General features: G+C 49.2%; 1 protein-coding gene and 1 non-coding gene across 2 annotated transcripts; both read left to right on the forward strand.

Moving 5' to 3' along the window:
- Window positions 1-236: 236 nt before the first annotated feature.
- Window positions 237-16,795, forward strand: ARHGAP30 (Rho GTPase activating protein 30). Its single transcript, XM_037506652.2, has 12 exons — window positions 237-528; window positions 5,719-5,821; window positions 8,574-8,718; window positions 9,533-9,615; window positions 9,753-9,860; window positions 10,255-10,382; window positions 10,867-11,038; window positions 11,123-11,226; window positions 11,305-11,382; window positions 12,185-12,586; window positions 13,835-14,100; window positions 14,190-16,795. Exons 1-12 carry the CDS (start codon window positions 432-434, stop codon window positions 15,798-15,800), a joined length of 3,297 nt encoding a protein of 1,098 aa, XP_037362549.1. The 5' UTR covers window positions 237-431; the 3' UTR covers window positions 15,801-16,795.
- Window positions 16,091-16,199, forward strand: LOC119242412 (U6 spliceosomal RNA). The gene has a single exon (XR_005124428.1). It is a non-coding gene; the product is annotated as a U6 spliceosomal RNA (small nuclear RNA).
- Window positions 16,796-17,114: the final 319 nt, after the last annotated feature.

Below are 17,114 nucleotides of genomic sequence, written 5' to 3' on the forward strand. Positions count from 1 at the left end.
CGTTCCCTTCCCTTGGCCAATAGTCGCTGTTCCAGCGACGGTGAGGGTGTGCATGTCGGCTACCTCCCCCACCCCTGTGGCTGCAAAGATGCTCTAACAGGAAGTGGGTTTGAGAAGTTGCACAGCTTCCTGCCCCCTGCACCCCCCCTCGCTGGGCTGTGTAGCGAAGAGTGAGTGCCAGGCCGGGCCACGAGACAGCTTCTTGCCAGGGTCCTGGTAGCTTCCTCTTGCACAGCCACTTCCGTGTGGTCGGGGACCCAGAGGCCAGAGTCGCTATCCGTTGCCCAGGTCACCCTCCACCCCCAGTTCAGAGCCCTGCCCCCCTGGGGCTGGGCCAAGCCCAAAGGCTGCCTGGGGCTTACATGGGGGACTGGTAGGGTAAAGGTCTTGGGGGACCGAGGTGGCTGGGCCTGAGCCCTGGGGCTCCGGCCATGAAGTCTCGGCAGAAGGGAAAGAAGAAAGGCAGTTCGAAGGAGCGGGTGTTTGGGTGCGACTTGCAGGAGCACCTGCAGCACTCCGGCCTGGAGGGTAAGGAGCCACCCCAGAGGTGTTGGTGGGTGGGTGGGGAGGTGCAGAGTGTTCCTAGTTCAAGGACAGATGCGGCTTTTGCTGTTCCTGGGGCAGAGGTAATGGCTTGGGTTCACCGTCTAGGAGGTTGATGAGTAGGCAAGGCAGGAAATACGGTTTGGTGAAGAAGATAGGGTGGCTCCCTTGTGTAACTGCTGGGTTGGGAGACTGAGGAGTGAGGATGGCACTCTGGGGGCATCTCAGGTGAGGACAGAGAGATTGGAGAGCCAGGAGAGGTAGAGGAAGCAGAGTGTAGGGATGATACTGGGTCAGGAGAAAGAGATTGTGGGACAGGGTCAGGAGATGAGTGGCTGAGGGGCTATGATGATCCTTGGATGAAGGAACCCCGGAGAGCAAGAAAAAGGCACTTAGGGAGGATGGAGGTTTCTAGTTGGAGGAGAGCACCCAGGGATAAAGTTCTTGGGCTCTGACCCAGCCACAGGCCAAGATGTGGGGTAGGGAGAGACCCTGCCCCTGTGACTCCTTGGTCCCCTTCCTTACAAAAGAGAAAAACATTCAAAGTAGAGGGCGAGGATTGAAGCTACTGAAATGGGGAACCCCCAGACAGTCACTGATTTGAAGATGGGTGGGGCACAAAGGAAGGTAGGTGAGGGGTGGTCTGTGGAGTTCACGCAGCTCGTCCAAGTTACCTGGGCTGGGGGGTGTCTGGAAGCCAGCAGGACCAAGCACAATGACCAGGCTCCCCGCTGTGCCTGACCTGGAGTAGCCAAAAAAAGTTGATAATATGATTTGAAATTGGACACAGGTTGCCCAGTCCAGCTTGTTTGTGGCACTTTTGAGCGCCTCCCAAAGAAGGGCACGATCTCTCCCAACCCCCACCCAATCTGTCATTTCCTCTTTGTTCTCTTGTACTCAAGGCCTGAGGAGGGAGGGTGCTGGTGGTTCCCAGCTCATTTCCTGCTAGAGGCTCCGCCTCTGTGTCCCCAGAGAACTCCTTCCCTTTTTTCCTCCCCTAGGGGCCCCCATCTTCATCGGCCTCAGTTAAGGGAAAGCCCAGACCCCAAGCAAGAGTGTCAAGCAGCTAAGTCTTCTTTGTGCCTTTCTCCCATAACTGGGTAGAGCTTTTCTCAAGAGATTCCGCTAAAGAAAGATGGTCTTGGTTGAGGATCACGTGGCTTCACTGGGGTTGGTGCTCTCCCATTCTCTCCCATATCCTCCATTCAGTCTCCTCATGGGCCCACCCACCCTCTTCCCTGTGGCACCTTTGCCAATCCCATGTTGGCATAGCCAAGCCAGACTCCACTCTAGGAACACCCCTTTCTTCTGTCTGCATTTCTGCATGTTTTCTTTTAGAGGGGGACACCTGGTTGCTGGGTCCTGATCCTAATGTATCCAGAGGGAGTGGGAAACACATCCTGCCCACACCAGCACCTCATCTGAGTCCAAGTGGGGACAGATCCTGCACACCTGAGGATAGAGCCCACCCTCCTTGCTATCCCCAGCTCCTTAGGGCACAGAAACAGTGAGCGAAAAGACAGTGTCTGGTGGTGGCTTCTCCCTTTAATCCAACACCAGCAGGAATGAAAGCCAAGCCAGTGGAGATTTGTGATTCGGTTAGTTTATCCAGTTATCCTGGACCCATCCTTATACCCTTGCTCTAGCTCACCATCATATCCCAGCTCTTAGCCCTGGGTGGGTCTCTTCCTCCTGAGCCATGTATGTGTTGAGTTCTACTTTTCCTTCTCTTTATCTCTTTGATACCCTGTTTGGGTTTCTGATTCTCTAGGTCCCTAAAATTGGGACCCGCCTCTGTGGCCCACCCACCCTCTTTTTTTTTTTTTTTTAAGATTTATTTATTTATTTATTTATTTATACAAGAACCAGGGTACAGGCCAGATGCGTGGGAGGGTGAGAGGATTCACCAGAGACAGAGTGGGAAGAAGAACAGGCAGACTGACGAAATACACTGCTGAGGGGAGCAGCGGGTGAGACAGGAGAGGTCTGCCGCGCCATGTGGGACCCTCGCCGGATGGCTGGGATCGAACCAGTGCTGCAGAGGCTGCCGGCAGCTTCACAGCGCTGAAGCTCAACCACGCCACCAGGGGAGGCCCCACCCACCCTCTTGATATCTCTATTCTTTGATTTATCACCCCAACCGTCTTTTGATTTTTACCTCTAATTCCACCTCTCTGGCCTGTTATCTCTTTCTACACCTCCTTGACCCTTTCCCTCTTTGGCTGTAACTCCTCAGGCTCTCCAATGCCTTCGCGCAGTGCCTTTTCTGGAGGTTGAAAATCAAGAGTATGGGCCTCCCCGGTGGTGCAGCGGTTGAACGCTGGGTTGCGAAGCTGCCTGCGGCCTCTGTGGCCCCAGTTCGATCCCCGGCTGCTCCCCGGCCACTGGAGGAGGGTCCCACATGGCGCGCAGACCTCTCCTGCCGCCCCCTGCTCCCCTCAGCAGTGGACTTGGGTCCTTCTGCCTGCTCTGTTCCCCGCTCTGGCTCTGGTGAATTCTCTCACCCTCCTGCGCTTCTGACTGTACCCAGTGCATGTATAAACAAACAAACAAACAAATAAAACATGCCTCTATTAAAAAAAAAAAAAAAAAAAAGAAAATCAAGAGTAGAATGGGATGGGGAAGACCTAGCAGCACATGTGGAAGAACTGGAGAGTAGGTGACAGTAGGTATTTAGGAGTCAACAGGCTGATGTGGTCAACAGGCCAGAAGAGCTGGTACAGCATCAGGCACTGAGAGTGGAACCGGCCCGAACTCTGCATTTAGTCCTGGGAACTGAGGTCAGGCGACCCTGGCAAGGGGGTAAAGGTCCTGAAGGTATGATTCAGGCCAGGACTAAGGCAAAGTGCGAGAATGCAAAATTAAAGGAAGCCTAACTGTCAAGATTGTGCACATGCATGGTTGGCATTTGCACAACCCAAAGACTGAGAGCTTCCTTAGATTTTGGAAGATACCTTCCTTGTCTCACCCAAATTGTGGCTCTGTGCAGAAGGGCAAAAGGTGTAGACATACTGGGGCCTCCGTGGTGGCACAAGGGGTTAAGATGCAGCATTATGAAGATATCTGCAGACACTGCTAAAGCACGAGTTCAATTCCCAGCCAGGGAGCTGACCCACATGGCACAGCAGAACTCTCTTGTCTTTCCTGCTGCTCCCCTCAGTAGTGTATTTCAGTAGATCTGCCTGTTCTGTTTCCTATTCTGGCTCTGGTGAATCTACTCACTCCCCACACCTCTGGTCTGTACCCCAGTTCTTGTATGCATGAAAAATCTTTAAAAAAAAAAAAGGTGTAGACACCAGGTCATGTGAGAAGGGTTTAAAATAGTGGTTGATACATGTATTAATGAATGCCTTCTTTATATATTTCTATCTTACTTAATTGCACAAAACCCAAAACTTCACAATTAACGAGGGAAAGAGTTGGGTTGAAGGGAAAACAAGGGTAAGATTAGTACCCAGAAATGCTTACCAGGTGGTTCTATATGATTCCTAAATATGGGAGCTGAGCTTTACTTGTGGTTAGAAAAGTAATATAATCAGGTACAAGACTCATAAAGCCTGTAAGAAAAAGAAAAGGGATAGCATAGGAGAAACACAGTTTTTTCCTGCCACTGACACCTGATGGTGATTGCTCTGGTGAGTCTCAGTTAGAGGGGCTCAATGCTCGGTGTCAGGCAATATTCTCTATTCAATACCAAGGGGCTCCAGCAAGCCCCATAACTGATTGATTCATTCAGTGACATTTAATAAATATTTATTGAGTACCTGTGTTTTGGTACAATGCTGGGGAGGATGTTACCATGTCTCACAAGATATGGATACAAAAGAAACTAAGAACAAAAGGCCATAAGAACTATAATTCAGGTGTGTAATCCAAGGACTGGGGAAGGAAAATACAGATGTAGACAAAAGATTCAAAATTAGAGGTGATGTTTGAGATGTGTTTTGGTGAATGTATAGGAGTTCACCAGGCAGACGGGGAAGTGGGTATTTCCAGGCAGCAGAATAAGTGATGGTACCAAGGCTTGTTGGTGTAGTAGCACAGGGCGTGGTCCCAGGCTTTGCTGGGGAACTGGCTAGAGCTGCGGCCCGCATGGCAGCTGGCCCTGTGGTGAAAGGTCTCCTATGCCATGCTGAGGAGCTTGCTTTATTCAGCATCTGTAGTTGGCAATGGAGACTGGGATGGAGCAGGACGCTTCCGTAAGGAGTCAAAGCAGGGAAGTGCTTTAGAAAGATGACTCTGGAGTCAGCTGGCCTTGTGGAGAGGGTTTTTGAGGGTTTCCCAGGTGCGAGATGCCAATCTGAGGAATAATGAGATGGGCCACACTTAGATCTTGCCCTTAGTAGCTTAGTCTAGGAGCAGGGGTGAGCCAGGGGTTGGAAGAGCTAAGACAACTTTTTTTGCACTCTTGCACTCCTGTATTTGAATTCTGGGTGACACTGGGCACTCGTGATTTCCTGAATGTTCCATTTCCTTGTATGTAAAATGGGAGTAGGGGCCTTGAACTACCTGGATGCTTCTCTTCTGAGCTGGCCTGTCTGACCGGCTGTCATGATTTTGTCTACCTTCTTGCCAGAAGGGAATATTGGTACTGTACCAAGGAATCGATGTTCCTTTTTCTATTTTTTTGTTGAGGTAACCTCGCTGTATAGGTTTCCAGGATGCAGCTTCTCACCTCAGCAACTATTTATCACACCACGCCCTCCACCAGATGCCCAGTCTCCACCCACGCCCACAATGTTCCTTTAACCAGACTTATGTAAATGCTCTTCTTAGACCAGTCCTTTTCCTTGACTCTCTTTCCAGCCAGATTGCTGCCCCATAAAAATGCTGGAGTAGCAACTGGTAATTATAAAGAGACAAATTTCAAGTTAACAAAGGCAGGACTTTCTAACAAAGGGCTGGGAAGCCTGGAGAGGCAGTGGGCCCTCCTCCCTGGGGCATGAGGGGACATTATGCTTCTCCTGAGGCTCCAAACCCCATGGGGAGGGATATTATAGAGGCATTGGCCCAGTTGGAGCTGATGTCTTGCAAGAATCTTTTGAACAAGTTTTTATTTCATGAGTTTTGCTCTCAATCTTCCCCAGCCCCCTCCCCGCAAGCTTCTGTTTCTCAGGCCCCTTGAAGTGTGCCCCCTCCCAGAATTCTGACTGCTTCTCTGTGTTTTGTCCCTAGTGCCGCAGGTGCTAAAGAGCTGTGCAGACTTTGTGGAGGAGCATGGTGTGGTAGATGGGATCTATCGCCTCTCAGGGGTCTCCTCCAACATCCAGAAGCTCCGGTGAGTGGGGCAGTGAGGCCGGGCTGCAGGGCCAGGAGGCTGGGGAGCAAGAAGGGAGGGGAAGAGATATAGGTGTTAGGCACTGTCTAAGGGAGGTGTTCTAGAGCAATCTCCTCAGGAAAGGAGAGATCACTCCCCCATGCCCCAGCCTGTGCACACACAAGCATGTGCACACACAAGTTCACTCATACACACACTCTTACACTCTCACACACGCTCTCACACTCACACACACACTCTTCCACTCCCACATACACATACCCAGCTTTAAAAAAAATTAGATATGGGACCTCCCTGGTGGTGCAAAGGGTTAAGATACAGCACTATGAAGCTATCCGCAGCCACTGCAGCACGAGTTCTATCCCCCGCCAGGGAGCAACCCACATGGCGCAGCAGACCTCTCCTGTCTTGCCTGCTGCTCCCCTCAGCAGTGTATTTCACTCAGTCTGCCTGTTCTGTTCCCCACTCTGTCTCTGGTGAATCCTCTCACCCCCTGCACCTCTGGCCTACACCCCAGTTCTTGTATGCATAAATAAATGAAATCTTTAAAAAAAATTAGATATAATTCATATACCATAAAAGCCACCATACATAAATATATGATTCCATGGTTTTATATATTAAAAATGTATATATTAGAATAAATGTCACATATTATAGCTATTTATAGATAATATATACATTTTAATATATTATTTTATTGTTTATATATTGTTTTAAATCTTAATTTTTATATTGTTATTTATTAAAAATTTTGTGTTGTAAGTAATTTGTGTACTAAATATTTTTAAATTTATATATTAAAAATAGGAAAGTATATTCACAAGATTGTACAATCATCATCACTAGCTAATTCCAGAACATTTAATCACCCCAAAAAAAACCCTAGACCCATTAGCAGTCATTCCATATCTTTCTGTTCCCCCTGTCCCTGGCAACCACTAATCTATTTTCTGTTTCCATGGATTTGCCTTTCCTGGACATTTCATGTAAATGGAGTCATATAATTGTTAACTTTTTATGTCTAGCTCTTTTGACTTAAGCGTATTTTCAGAGTTCATGGATGCTGCTGCATGTGGCAGTACTTTCATTTCTTTTTTGTGCCTGATTAACATTCCATTGTATGATTATGCCACATTTTGTTTATCCAGTTATCAGCTGATGGCTATTTGGGTTGTTTCCACCTTTTCGCTATGATAAATATGCTGCTCTGAACATTCATCACAAGTATTGTGTGGATAGATGGTTTCAGTTCTCTTGAAACTATACCTAGGAGCGCAATTGCTGAGTCATATGGTAACTCTATGTTGAACTTTTTAAGGAACTACCAAATTGGTTTCCATAGTGATAGAATTGCTTTACATTCCCACCGATAATGTAAGAGGGTTCCAAATTCTCTACATCCTTGCTTATTCTTCCTACTGTGTGACTTTTTAATTATAGCCATCCTAGTGGGTATGAAGTGATATCTATATTTGCATTATCCTAGTAGCTAATGATATTGAACATCTCTTTATGTGCATATAGGCCATTTGCAGATCTTCTTTGGGGAAATGCCCATTCAAATACAGTGCCCATTTTAAATTTGTTTTTTTTTAAAGATTTATTTATTTATACAAGAACTGGGGTATAGTCAGAGGCACGGGAGAGTGAGAATTCACCATAGACAGAGCAGGGAGCAGAACAGGCAGATGGACCCAAGATACTGCTGAGGGGAGCAGCGGGCGAGGCAGGAGAGGTCCGCCATGCCATGTGGGTTTTCCCTGGCTGGCCAGGAATCGAACCCTCACTGCAGAGGCTGTGGACAGCTTCACAGCACAGTGCTCAACCTGCTGCGCCACCGGGGAGGGCCAATTTTTTTCTTTTGAGTTGCAAGAGTTCTTTTTATATTCCGAATATTAGATGTTTATTATGTCTACAATTTGCAAATATTTTCCCCCATTCAATGGGTTGGCTTTGCTTTCTTTTTTTATTATTATTGGATTGGATTTTTAAAATAATTTTTAAAAGATTTATTTTTTTGTGCATTCAAGAACTGGGGTAGAGGCCAGTGATGCAGGGGAAGGGGTAGGGTGAGAGCATTTACCAGAGACAGAGTGGGAGCAGAACAGGCAGATCTACTGAAACACACTGCTGAAGGGAGCAACACAGGAGAGGTCTGCTGCTCCATGTGTGTCACCTCCCTGGCCAGGCATGGAACTCATGCTGCAGTAGTTGTGGATAGCTTCAAAGTGCTGACGCTTAACCCCTTCCACCTCCAGGGAGCTCCTGGTTTCACTTTCTTAGACACAGAAAAGTTTGTAATTTTGATGTTCAATATATCATATTTTTTTCTTTGGTTGCTAGTACTTTGGGTGTCAGTCATATCTAAGAAACTGTTGCCTAATCCCAGGTCATGAAGATTTATACTTATGTTGACTTCTAAGAATTACATTCACTTATTTTTACGTTTACCCCCCCCCCAAAAGCATTTAGGCTCAACCACCACTTCCACCAGCACACCCTCATTTGCTACTCAAACTTGAAGCTATATCTCTGATCTGTATCCCTGTCCATGCACAGATCCACTACCTCATCTTCAATATCCTCCACATGTCAGCATGTGCAAAGCCTTCCACTTGCCTCATGTGTATACAAGCCCCAACCCCAACTGTCTCTGTCCACATCCCACACATATTCACCCTCAACCCTGCCTGAGCCATCTCTACATCCCCTGGTCCCCACTACGCCTGACCACTCTGCACCCCCCCAGGCAGGAGTTTGAAGCTGAACGGAAACCAGACCTGCGGAAAGATGTTTACCTGCAGGACATACACTGCGTCTCCTCCCTGTGCAAGGCCTACTTCAGAGAACTGCCGGACCCCCTGCTCACTTACCGGCTCTATGACAAGTTTGCTGTGAGTTGAAAGGCAGGGGTGTGGAAGAGCGGGCTCAGGTATGATTGCTCTGGTTTTCACATTCTCAGTGTGTTCAGTGCCAGAATCCTAGTGATCGTGAATGATACATAATACATTACTGGGGAAAAGACTCCTCTCCTTGAGCCTCGCGTTTCTCCCTCTCTTCATTTTCCCTCCTCCATGTCCTTTCACTAAGGTCTGCAGACCCCGTGTAGGGGGCTTGAGACTGGGGCAGAGCAGAGACCAGGTGATCAGAGTAGGATGGCCATGGAAATCACCTAGCCCAGACCTTCCTTCATCAAAGAGAATGAGAACCCTTCTTAGAAGTCAAAACTTTTTCTAGGATGCACCACCATGAACTCTCATACACATGAGAAAAATGCTATCCTGGATTGGGTGACACTTTAAACATAAATACATTGCATTGCCCACAGGAGTATTTGGAGACGTAGAGCAACTGCCCCACACCCTGAAACCTTCAGGCTTGAAACCTGGAGGCGAGACTGGGCGGACACAGGCTTTCTAGGAGATCTTGGAATAACTCTCAGGCCCAGGGGCACCCACAGGATGGATGGATGTGCCACCGATGCACTCCAGTTCTAGGTTTGCAATGAAGATGCTAAGGCAGAGAGTGACAGTAGCTTAAGGTCCCAAAGTTATTAAGTGGCATAACCAAGATTCATCTGCATGTCTTGTGGGACATGTGGGCAACAGAACAGATGCCTCCTGAGAGCCTGGCTCAGAGGTCTGGGGAGTGAGCATGGGAAATGCTGCGTCACTGACTCCTACTTCTTGGACACTTGTCCCCAATCAGGAGGCTGTGGCAGTGCAGTTGGAGCCTGAGCGTTTGGTTAAGATCCAGGAGGTGCTGCGAGAACTCCCTATCCCAAACTACAGGTGGGCTCCCTCACACTGCCCATGTTCTCTCTCTACCCTGGAGCCTTGACTAGACCCTTCTTTTCTGGCTCCCAGGCCCCATTCCTTCCCAAGGGATTCCCATGTGCCTCCTACCCGATTCTGCCCCCTTTCTGCAGGACGCTGGAGTTCCTCATGCGGCACTTGGTGCACATGGCCTCTTTCAGCGCCCAGACCAACATGCATGCTCGCAACCTGGCCATCGTGTGGGCCCCCAACCTGCTGAGGTGGGCACGTGTGTGGGCAGTATGTTGGGATTCTAGTAGAGCCTGGAGAATGTACCTGTTGGGGTGTGACTCTGTGGATACACTGGAGAGGGGATGGGGGTCACACAGAGCCCAGTGAGAAGCAGGAAGGGTGAAGATAACATTGAGTGAGATTCGCCACACCCACTTGAGCCCCTTCTCTGAGTGTGAGTAAAGTAGATATAAAATTTGAGGTGGATGTCCAAGAAGAAGCTTCTTTGAGGACACTTCCTCATTTGAGTCTTGATTCATCATGGGATGTAAGAGGAAAAGATTGGGTTAAAAGCATGCAGGGGAGAGAGGATGTGGTATTTTGGGGAAGAATTCAGATAATGCAATGTGGAGGGCTTGAGGAGGAATACCCACATCTCTACAGGTCTAAGGACATAGAGGCCTCGGGCTTCAATGGGACGGCAGCTTTCATGGAGGTGCGTGTGCAATCCATCGTGGTCGAGTTCATCCTCACGCATGTGGACCAGCTCTTTGGGGGTGCTGCTCTCTCTGGTTAGTAGCTGTGCCCCCCATCACCACCATCTGTCTGGAGAATCATATCAGAGTCTCAGAGTGCCCCAAATATCATGCAGTTCATTGCCCCATTTTGCAGATGAGAAAACTGAGGCTGATAGAGAGGTGGTGTTTATGGATACTTGAAGACACTGGAGAGATGATGCGGCACTCAGGACTTGAGCAGGCTTCTGCTCTCTCTCCAGGGCACAGACTGATCTGTCAATTCCTGTCCTGGCTCTCAAGGCTAGTGCCCTAGTGCCTGGTCATTCCTACCCCAGCCCACCAGGCCAAAGTCCTGGGCTCTCCTTGTCCTCTTTGCCCCCAAAGACACCTTCTTGGAGAGTTAGGCATGAAGGAGTGTCTCCTGGGTTCTGAGTATCCTTGGAAGAGTTGTTGGTGAATGGGAGGGAACAGTGAAGAGCAAGGTCCAGAGGGCTCTCTGGTCTCTGCTCTGGTTGGTCAACTCCTCTGCTTTTCCCAGGTGGTGAGGTGGAGGGCCGGTGGCAGTCACTTCCCGGGGCCCGTGCATCAGGCAACCCTGAGGACTTTATGCCGAGGGCAGTGCCCTACAACCTGCCGAGCATCCTGCAGGCTGGTGATGGTCCCCCACAAATGCGACCCTACCACACTATCATCGAGATCGCAGACCACAAGTAAGGCCTCCACCTGGGGCCTCCTTCCCTGTACTGATCCTTGGGCCGTGATGGACGCCCCATTGATCTCGCCATTCCCTCCAGGAGGAAGGGGTCTCTGAAGGTCAGGAAGTGGAGATCTATCTTCAACCTGGGTCGCTCGGGCCATGAAACCAAGCGTAAATTTCTACGGGGGGCTGAGGACAGGGGTAAGTGTGGGGAAAAGTAGGGGGAGCTATGTTGAGTGCAGGCCAGACGCCAGCCCTATGCACATCCCTGTCTTGCAGAGGAAAAGTCTGATAAGGGGACACTGCGGCCAGCCAAGAGCATGGACTCCCTGAGTGCTGCTGCCGGGGTGAGCGATGGTGAGTGTAGGTGTCACTACTCTGTGTGTTTATGTCTCTACATGTGGCCAAGTGTGCTCAATAATTTAAAAAAAAATGTAGTGAGTGCCTGTTATATTGTAGCCACAGTCCTGGATGCTAGGCTTCCAGAGATGGGCTTATCCTCTTGTCTGTGGGTGTGTTCATATGAGTATGTGGAAGGACAGTGTGTGTGTGTGTGGGGGGGGTGTTTGTGTGGGAGGGGTTTGATGGCAGTGACTTTATTTTTTTTTTATTATTTTTTTTTTAAAGAATCATGTTTCTTTTTTTTTTTAAACTTTTTTTTTTTTTTAAGATTTATTTTTTTATTTATACAAGCACTGGGTACAGTCAGAAGCACGGGAGGGTGAGAGAATTCACCAGAGCCAGAGTGGGGAGCAGAGCAGGCAGAAGGACCAAAGTACACTGCTGAGGGGAGCAGCGGGCGGCAGGAGAGGTCTGCGCGCCATGTGGGACCCTCCTCCGGTGGCCGGGGAGCAGCCGGGGATCAAACCGGCTCTGCAGAGGCTGTGGGCAGCTTCTCAACCCAGCGCTCAACCGCTGCGCCACCGGGGAGGCCCCTGATGGCAGTGACTTTAGCTGCAGGAAGGGAAGGGGTCTCCTTAGGTATATTAAGTGGGATGACCTTGTGGACCAATGAGGGTTGATAGTAGTGGTCAAGGAAGCTGGACCTGGTGCCTTCCTGCCTTTCCAACTTGAGAAAGAAGGGAGTGTTCTCCAGAGCCTTCGGAGGCATCCTAGTCCCTTGCATCTGGATTTACTGCCTACCTCTTTGTACTCCCAGAGCCAGAGGGTGTAGTGGGACCCAGTAGTCCCCAGCCATGTCCACTGCTGCCTGAGAGCCTTGAGATGGAGTCTGTGGAGGCAACAGAGGAGGAGCAAGAGACTGAGGCAGAGAGATTGGACAGCACGAATTCTGAGCCAGGCACCCCTCGAGCTGGCCGGTCAGCAATCCGCTCTGGGTGCAGCAATCGTGCAGAGCGCTGTGCCGGTGTCCACATCTCAGATCCCTACAATGTCAACCTCCCTCTACACATCACTTCCATCCTCAGCATGCCCCCAAACATCATCTCTAACGTCTCCTTGACCAGACTTACCCGTGGCCTTGAGTGCCCCGCTCTACAGCCACGTCCTAGCCCTGCCTCTGGCCCTGGCCCTGGCCCTGGCCCCGGCCCTGGGCCTCCAGGTAAGGACTCTGGGATTGCCCAGGATTTAGAAGAAGGGACCAGAACTCTAGGCTGAAGGTCTGATTTTACTATTCAGGGAAGGTCAGAGGCCTCAGTCCTTGGACTTTGGGGCTTTACCTTCAGCTGTTTCTCTGGATTTGAGGTTGGGGAGAATCAGCAATATTACCAGGTTGTATGAAATATGTAGGGAGAGGATCTCTGGAAGCCTTCAGATTTTGAGATACTCAAGAATGGGGGTCTGTGTCAGACATGTACAGCAGGGGTTACTAAATACTAGTGGGACTAGATAGTAGATGAGAATGATGACGATAACATTAATACTAATAGCTAACATTTAAAGGGAACTTATTATGTGCTATGTTAAGGACTCAGCAAGCATTAGCTTATTTTCCCATAACCTTTAGACACAGGTATTGCTCACAGCAGAACTTGAAATTAATTAATTAATTAAAAATTCACATTACACATCTTTTAAAAAAACAAAACTTCTTTATGCATACTAGAGCTGGGGTGTAAGGCAGAGTTGCAGGGGTGAGAGGATTCACCAGAGTCAGAGTTGGGAGCAGAACAAGCAGATTGACTGAAACACACTGCTGAGGGGAGCAGCAGGCAAGACAGGAGAGGTCTGCTGTGCCATGTGGGTTAGCTCCTTGGCTGGGGATCGAACTCATGCTGCAGTAGCTGTGGATAGCTTCATAGTGCTGATGCTTAACCTCTTGTGCCACTAGGGAGGCTCCAGAACTTGATATTTATATGAAGCAATTTACTGGTGATATAGGCAGTAAATTAGTGGGGATCTGATCTTTGCTCTGACTCCAGATCCTGAAGTGTCATGGATGAGAAGATGGAGGCAACAGAGGGTGGTGGGTAAGGAGATGGGCTATAGAATTAAGTAGACTTGAGTTCAAATTTTGATGGTGCCACTTGCTTGTGGCCTTGGAGAGACCATTTAAGCTCTCTGAGGCTTAATTTTCTCACGTGTAAAATAGGGATAAATTATAGGAGTGTTTTGTAAGGAAAGTAAGACAGCACATCATAAAATGTATAGTATGGTGTATGGCACCTGGAAGAAGGTCAGTGAAAGTAGTCATAAGCCATCCATTAGGATATTTGGTCTGAATGGACAGCCATATGGAATTTCTACACTGGGAGTGTTGGCCCCACACTCTAGCTAGGAAGATCTACATTGGAAAGAGCCAGGGCTAGTCTTGACCTTTGTATTCTTGGGACTCTCTCTCTCCCAACAGATGAGAAGTCAGAGTCAGGTTCAGTCCCAGGTCACCTGGCTGCCTCAGGCCCAATGGACATGGCCCCAGCTCTGGACGACTGCCTGTCCCAGGAGGTGCAGGATACCTTCTCCTTCCTAGAGGACTCAAGCAGCTCAGAGCCCGATTTGGTGGGGGTGGAGGATGGGGCGGTGGCCAAGGCAGGAGCAACAGGAGCAGCCTTCTCCCCTGGCGAGGACGACTCTGGGATGGGCTACCTGGAGGAGCTCCTGGGAGTTGGGCCTCAGGTAAGGAGGAGCTGTCCTGGGTTTGGGGGTGGTAAGGAATCCAGAGTAGACAGGGCCACTGGTGCTGAGCCACAATGTTGTGCCTACAGGTGGAGGAATTCTCTGTGGAGCCCCCGCTGGATGACTTGTCTCTGGATGAGGCACAGTTCGTCTTGGCTCCAAGCTGCTGTTCCCCAAACTCTGACTCCAGGCCTGAAGCAGAGGAAGAAAGTGGGGAGGAAGTCTTTTTGAGTGCCTATGATGACCTAAGTCCCCTTTTGGGGCCCAAACCCCCAAGCTTGGAGGGTCCAAGGAGTCCGGAGGAAAAGGTGGCAGGGTGTGGGACTTTGACTGAGGAAGAGAAAGGGTGTTGGGGAGTTGGGGAGAACAAGGATGCTGAGCCTGGAAGAAGATGGGACATCAGGGAGGATGCTGAGGGAAGTCCAGAGAGTGAGGTAGAGGCTAGAGAGGCTGTTGAGGAAGGCAGGGAGACTAGGGGAAGCCAAGAGGTGATGGTCAGTTTGAAAGAAGGGAGTGGGGAGTTGACAGAGACCAAGGGAGAGAAGTCCAAAGATGAGAAGGAGGATGAGAAAAGGGAGGAAAATAAGTGTGTTGAGGAGACAGGAGATGAGCAGGGTAAAGATAAGGAGGAAAGAAAGACAGAGAGAGAAAAAGTGACTGGAGAAGGAGAGGAGGCCCAGGCAGAAGCTGGGAGAGACACAGAGCCGATAGCCCAGGAAAGCCAAGTTGACAAGGAAAGCTGGGAAGTTGTTCAGAAAGAAGAGGCTGAGGGAGTCATAGAAGATGAGATCAAAGGACAGAGGGAGAATGGGGACCAAGAGGTAAGAGAAGACCAAGGAGATGATGAAGATGGCAGAAGGGCAAAAGCAGCAGCTGAAGAAGAGGAGGTCAGCAAGGAACAGGAGAGTGGGGATGGAGAGGCTGAGAGAGACCAGAGTGCTGGAGATGGCCATTTAGAAGAGGGCTCCCTTCCTGAAAAGTTGTATGTAGAGTCCCTGCAGGTTGACAATGCCAAAGAGGACAATTCCCAGTCCTGTGAGATGAAACAGGTGGCCCCAGAACCACCCCAGCCAGAGGAAATGGAGCCTGAGGGGCAGACCAGTTCAGAAGGTTGCCATGTGTGCCCCTGTCCCCTTGGTTCAGCTGGTGGTGTGGGCATGCGCTTTGCTTCCACCCTGGTCCAAGTCCAACAGGTCCGCTCTGTGCCTGTGGTGCCCCCTAAACCACAGTTTGCCAAGATGCCCAGTACAATGTGTAGCAAGATCCATGTGGCGCCTGCAAAGCCAAGCCCAAGACCTGGTCGACTGGATGGGACTCCTGGGGAAAGGGCTTTGGGGTCCCGAACCTCCCGCTCCTCTTGGAAGAATGGGGGCAGTCTTTCCTTTGATGCTGCTGTGGCCCTAGCCCGGGAACGCCAGAAGACTGAGGCTCACGGAGTTCGACGGACCCAGACTTGTACAGGTGGTGGGGACTATAGCCTCATCCCCAGAACCTCCCCCTGTAGCATCGCCCCTGCCCATTCTCCTCGGCCCCTTAGCTGCCTGGACCTGTCATCTGAAGGCAAAGAAGGGTCTGGACCCCGGAGTCGTCTTAGTCTTCCCCTTAGAGAATCCTTGCCCCCTGACCCCATTATGCTTCCCCAGTGCCGATCATATACAATCGAAACACAGGATGACCCTGGGAAAAGTAAGGGACTGTGATTAGGACTAGAGCCCTAGGCAAAGGGCACGGTATGTGGGCTTGACTTTTTTCAGTTTTAGACAGTTTCTTACGCAGTCTGAGAAGCTGTAATATCCAACTCTCTAGACTTTGGTCCTGCAGCTTCACTTCTGAACTGTAGGAGGCACTGCACTCATCCATTTCCCTGAGTGGCTCATTCACAAAGCACTTATCCCCCAAGAGATGCTTAAGAGTCATCAATGTTGTTTCCAAAGATTGAAGCTACTGACCAAAGAGGAAATGGAGTCTTCTAAAGCAAAGAATAAAGGAGGTGGTCTCGCTTCGGCAGCACATATACTAAAATTTGAATGATACACAGGAGAGTAGAAGGGCCCAAGCACCAGGATGACATGCGAATTCGTGAAGCGTTCCCTATTTTTTCATTTATCACAAGAAATGTAGATGATGCAAATAGGGTTCCGGGGAAAAAAAAAGTAATCATAATAAAGTAAAAATCAAAATCAACAGGCAACTATAAACTAGAGACCTTCTGCCCTGGAGAGGAGGGGATAATTCGTTCAAGAGTGAATGGGTGATGGGAATTTCTCAGTAACTACAACTGAGAAAAATGCACACGTTGTACAAAAATGAAAAATGATGTAAAAAAATATATAAAACAAAATGATAAAAAAAAAAAAAGAAGGGGGAACTTCAGGTAGCTACGTTCCTGCCCTTTTCTGATGCTGTGACCTTTTCATGGAGACCCTGGGTGGAGGCAGAGAAGACAAAGACTCTTCTAGAGTTGAGGCCCTGGAAGGACTGACCTCCATTCCAGTTATGCCCCCCTCTGCCTCCAGTGGCCTTGAGGAAGAGAACCCTATTCAGCTCTCTCTGGCCTCTCCTATTCCCTTTGGAATCACTTCCTCCTATTTTTGGAAAGGGGAATGGCCTCACTCAAGCCCTTGGGTTTATCTCCAAGCTGGGGTCACACATCACATTTTAGTCAAGGGTAATGTTTCAGAATAAACCTTGGATGTTTACATGTAAATAGTGTGGAGTCTCATTATTCTTATTGAAACCTTGACTTATAAGTATATGTTTAGCCAAACCTTGTCTTTTTGTTGTTGTTGTTTGGGTGCTTTCCTTAGTTGTTGCCATGGAGACCTGTGGCTAGAAACTAGAGCTGGGTTCATGGTGGTTAGCAAAAGAGGAAGAGAAACTTACTTTACATAATGTTCACTAGGTGCCAGTGAAGGCTGGATAGTCTGTGTGCACAGAATCTATGCCTTTGGTTTTATTTAATACACCTAATAATTGTGTGAGGTTGGCACTAGTACCAACCATTTTACAGATGA

Source organism: Talpa occidentalis, unplaced genomic scaffold, assembly GCF_014898055.3.
Source record: "Talpa occidentalis isolate TD23 unplaced genomic scaffold, MPIMG_talOcc4v2.1 talOcc4.12, whole genome shotgun sequence".
In the NCBI taxonomy this organism is placed as follows: domain Eukaryota; kingdom Metazoa; phylum Chordata; class Mammalia; order Eulipotyphla; family Talpidae; genus Talpa; species Talpa occidentalis.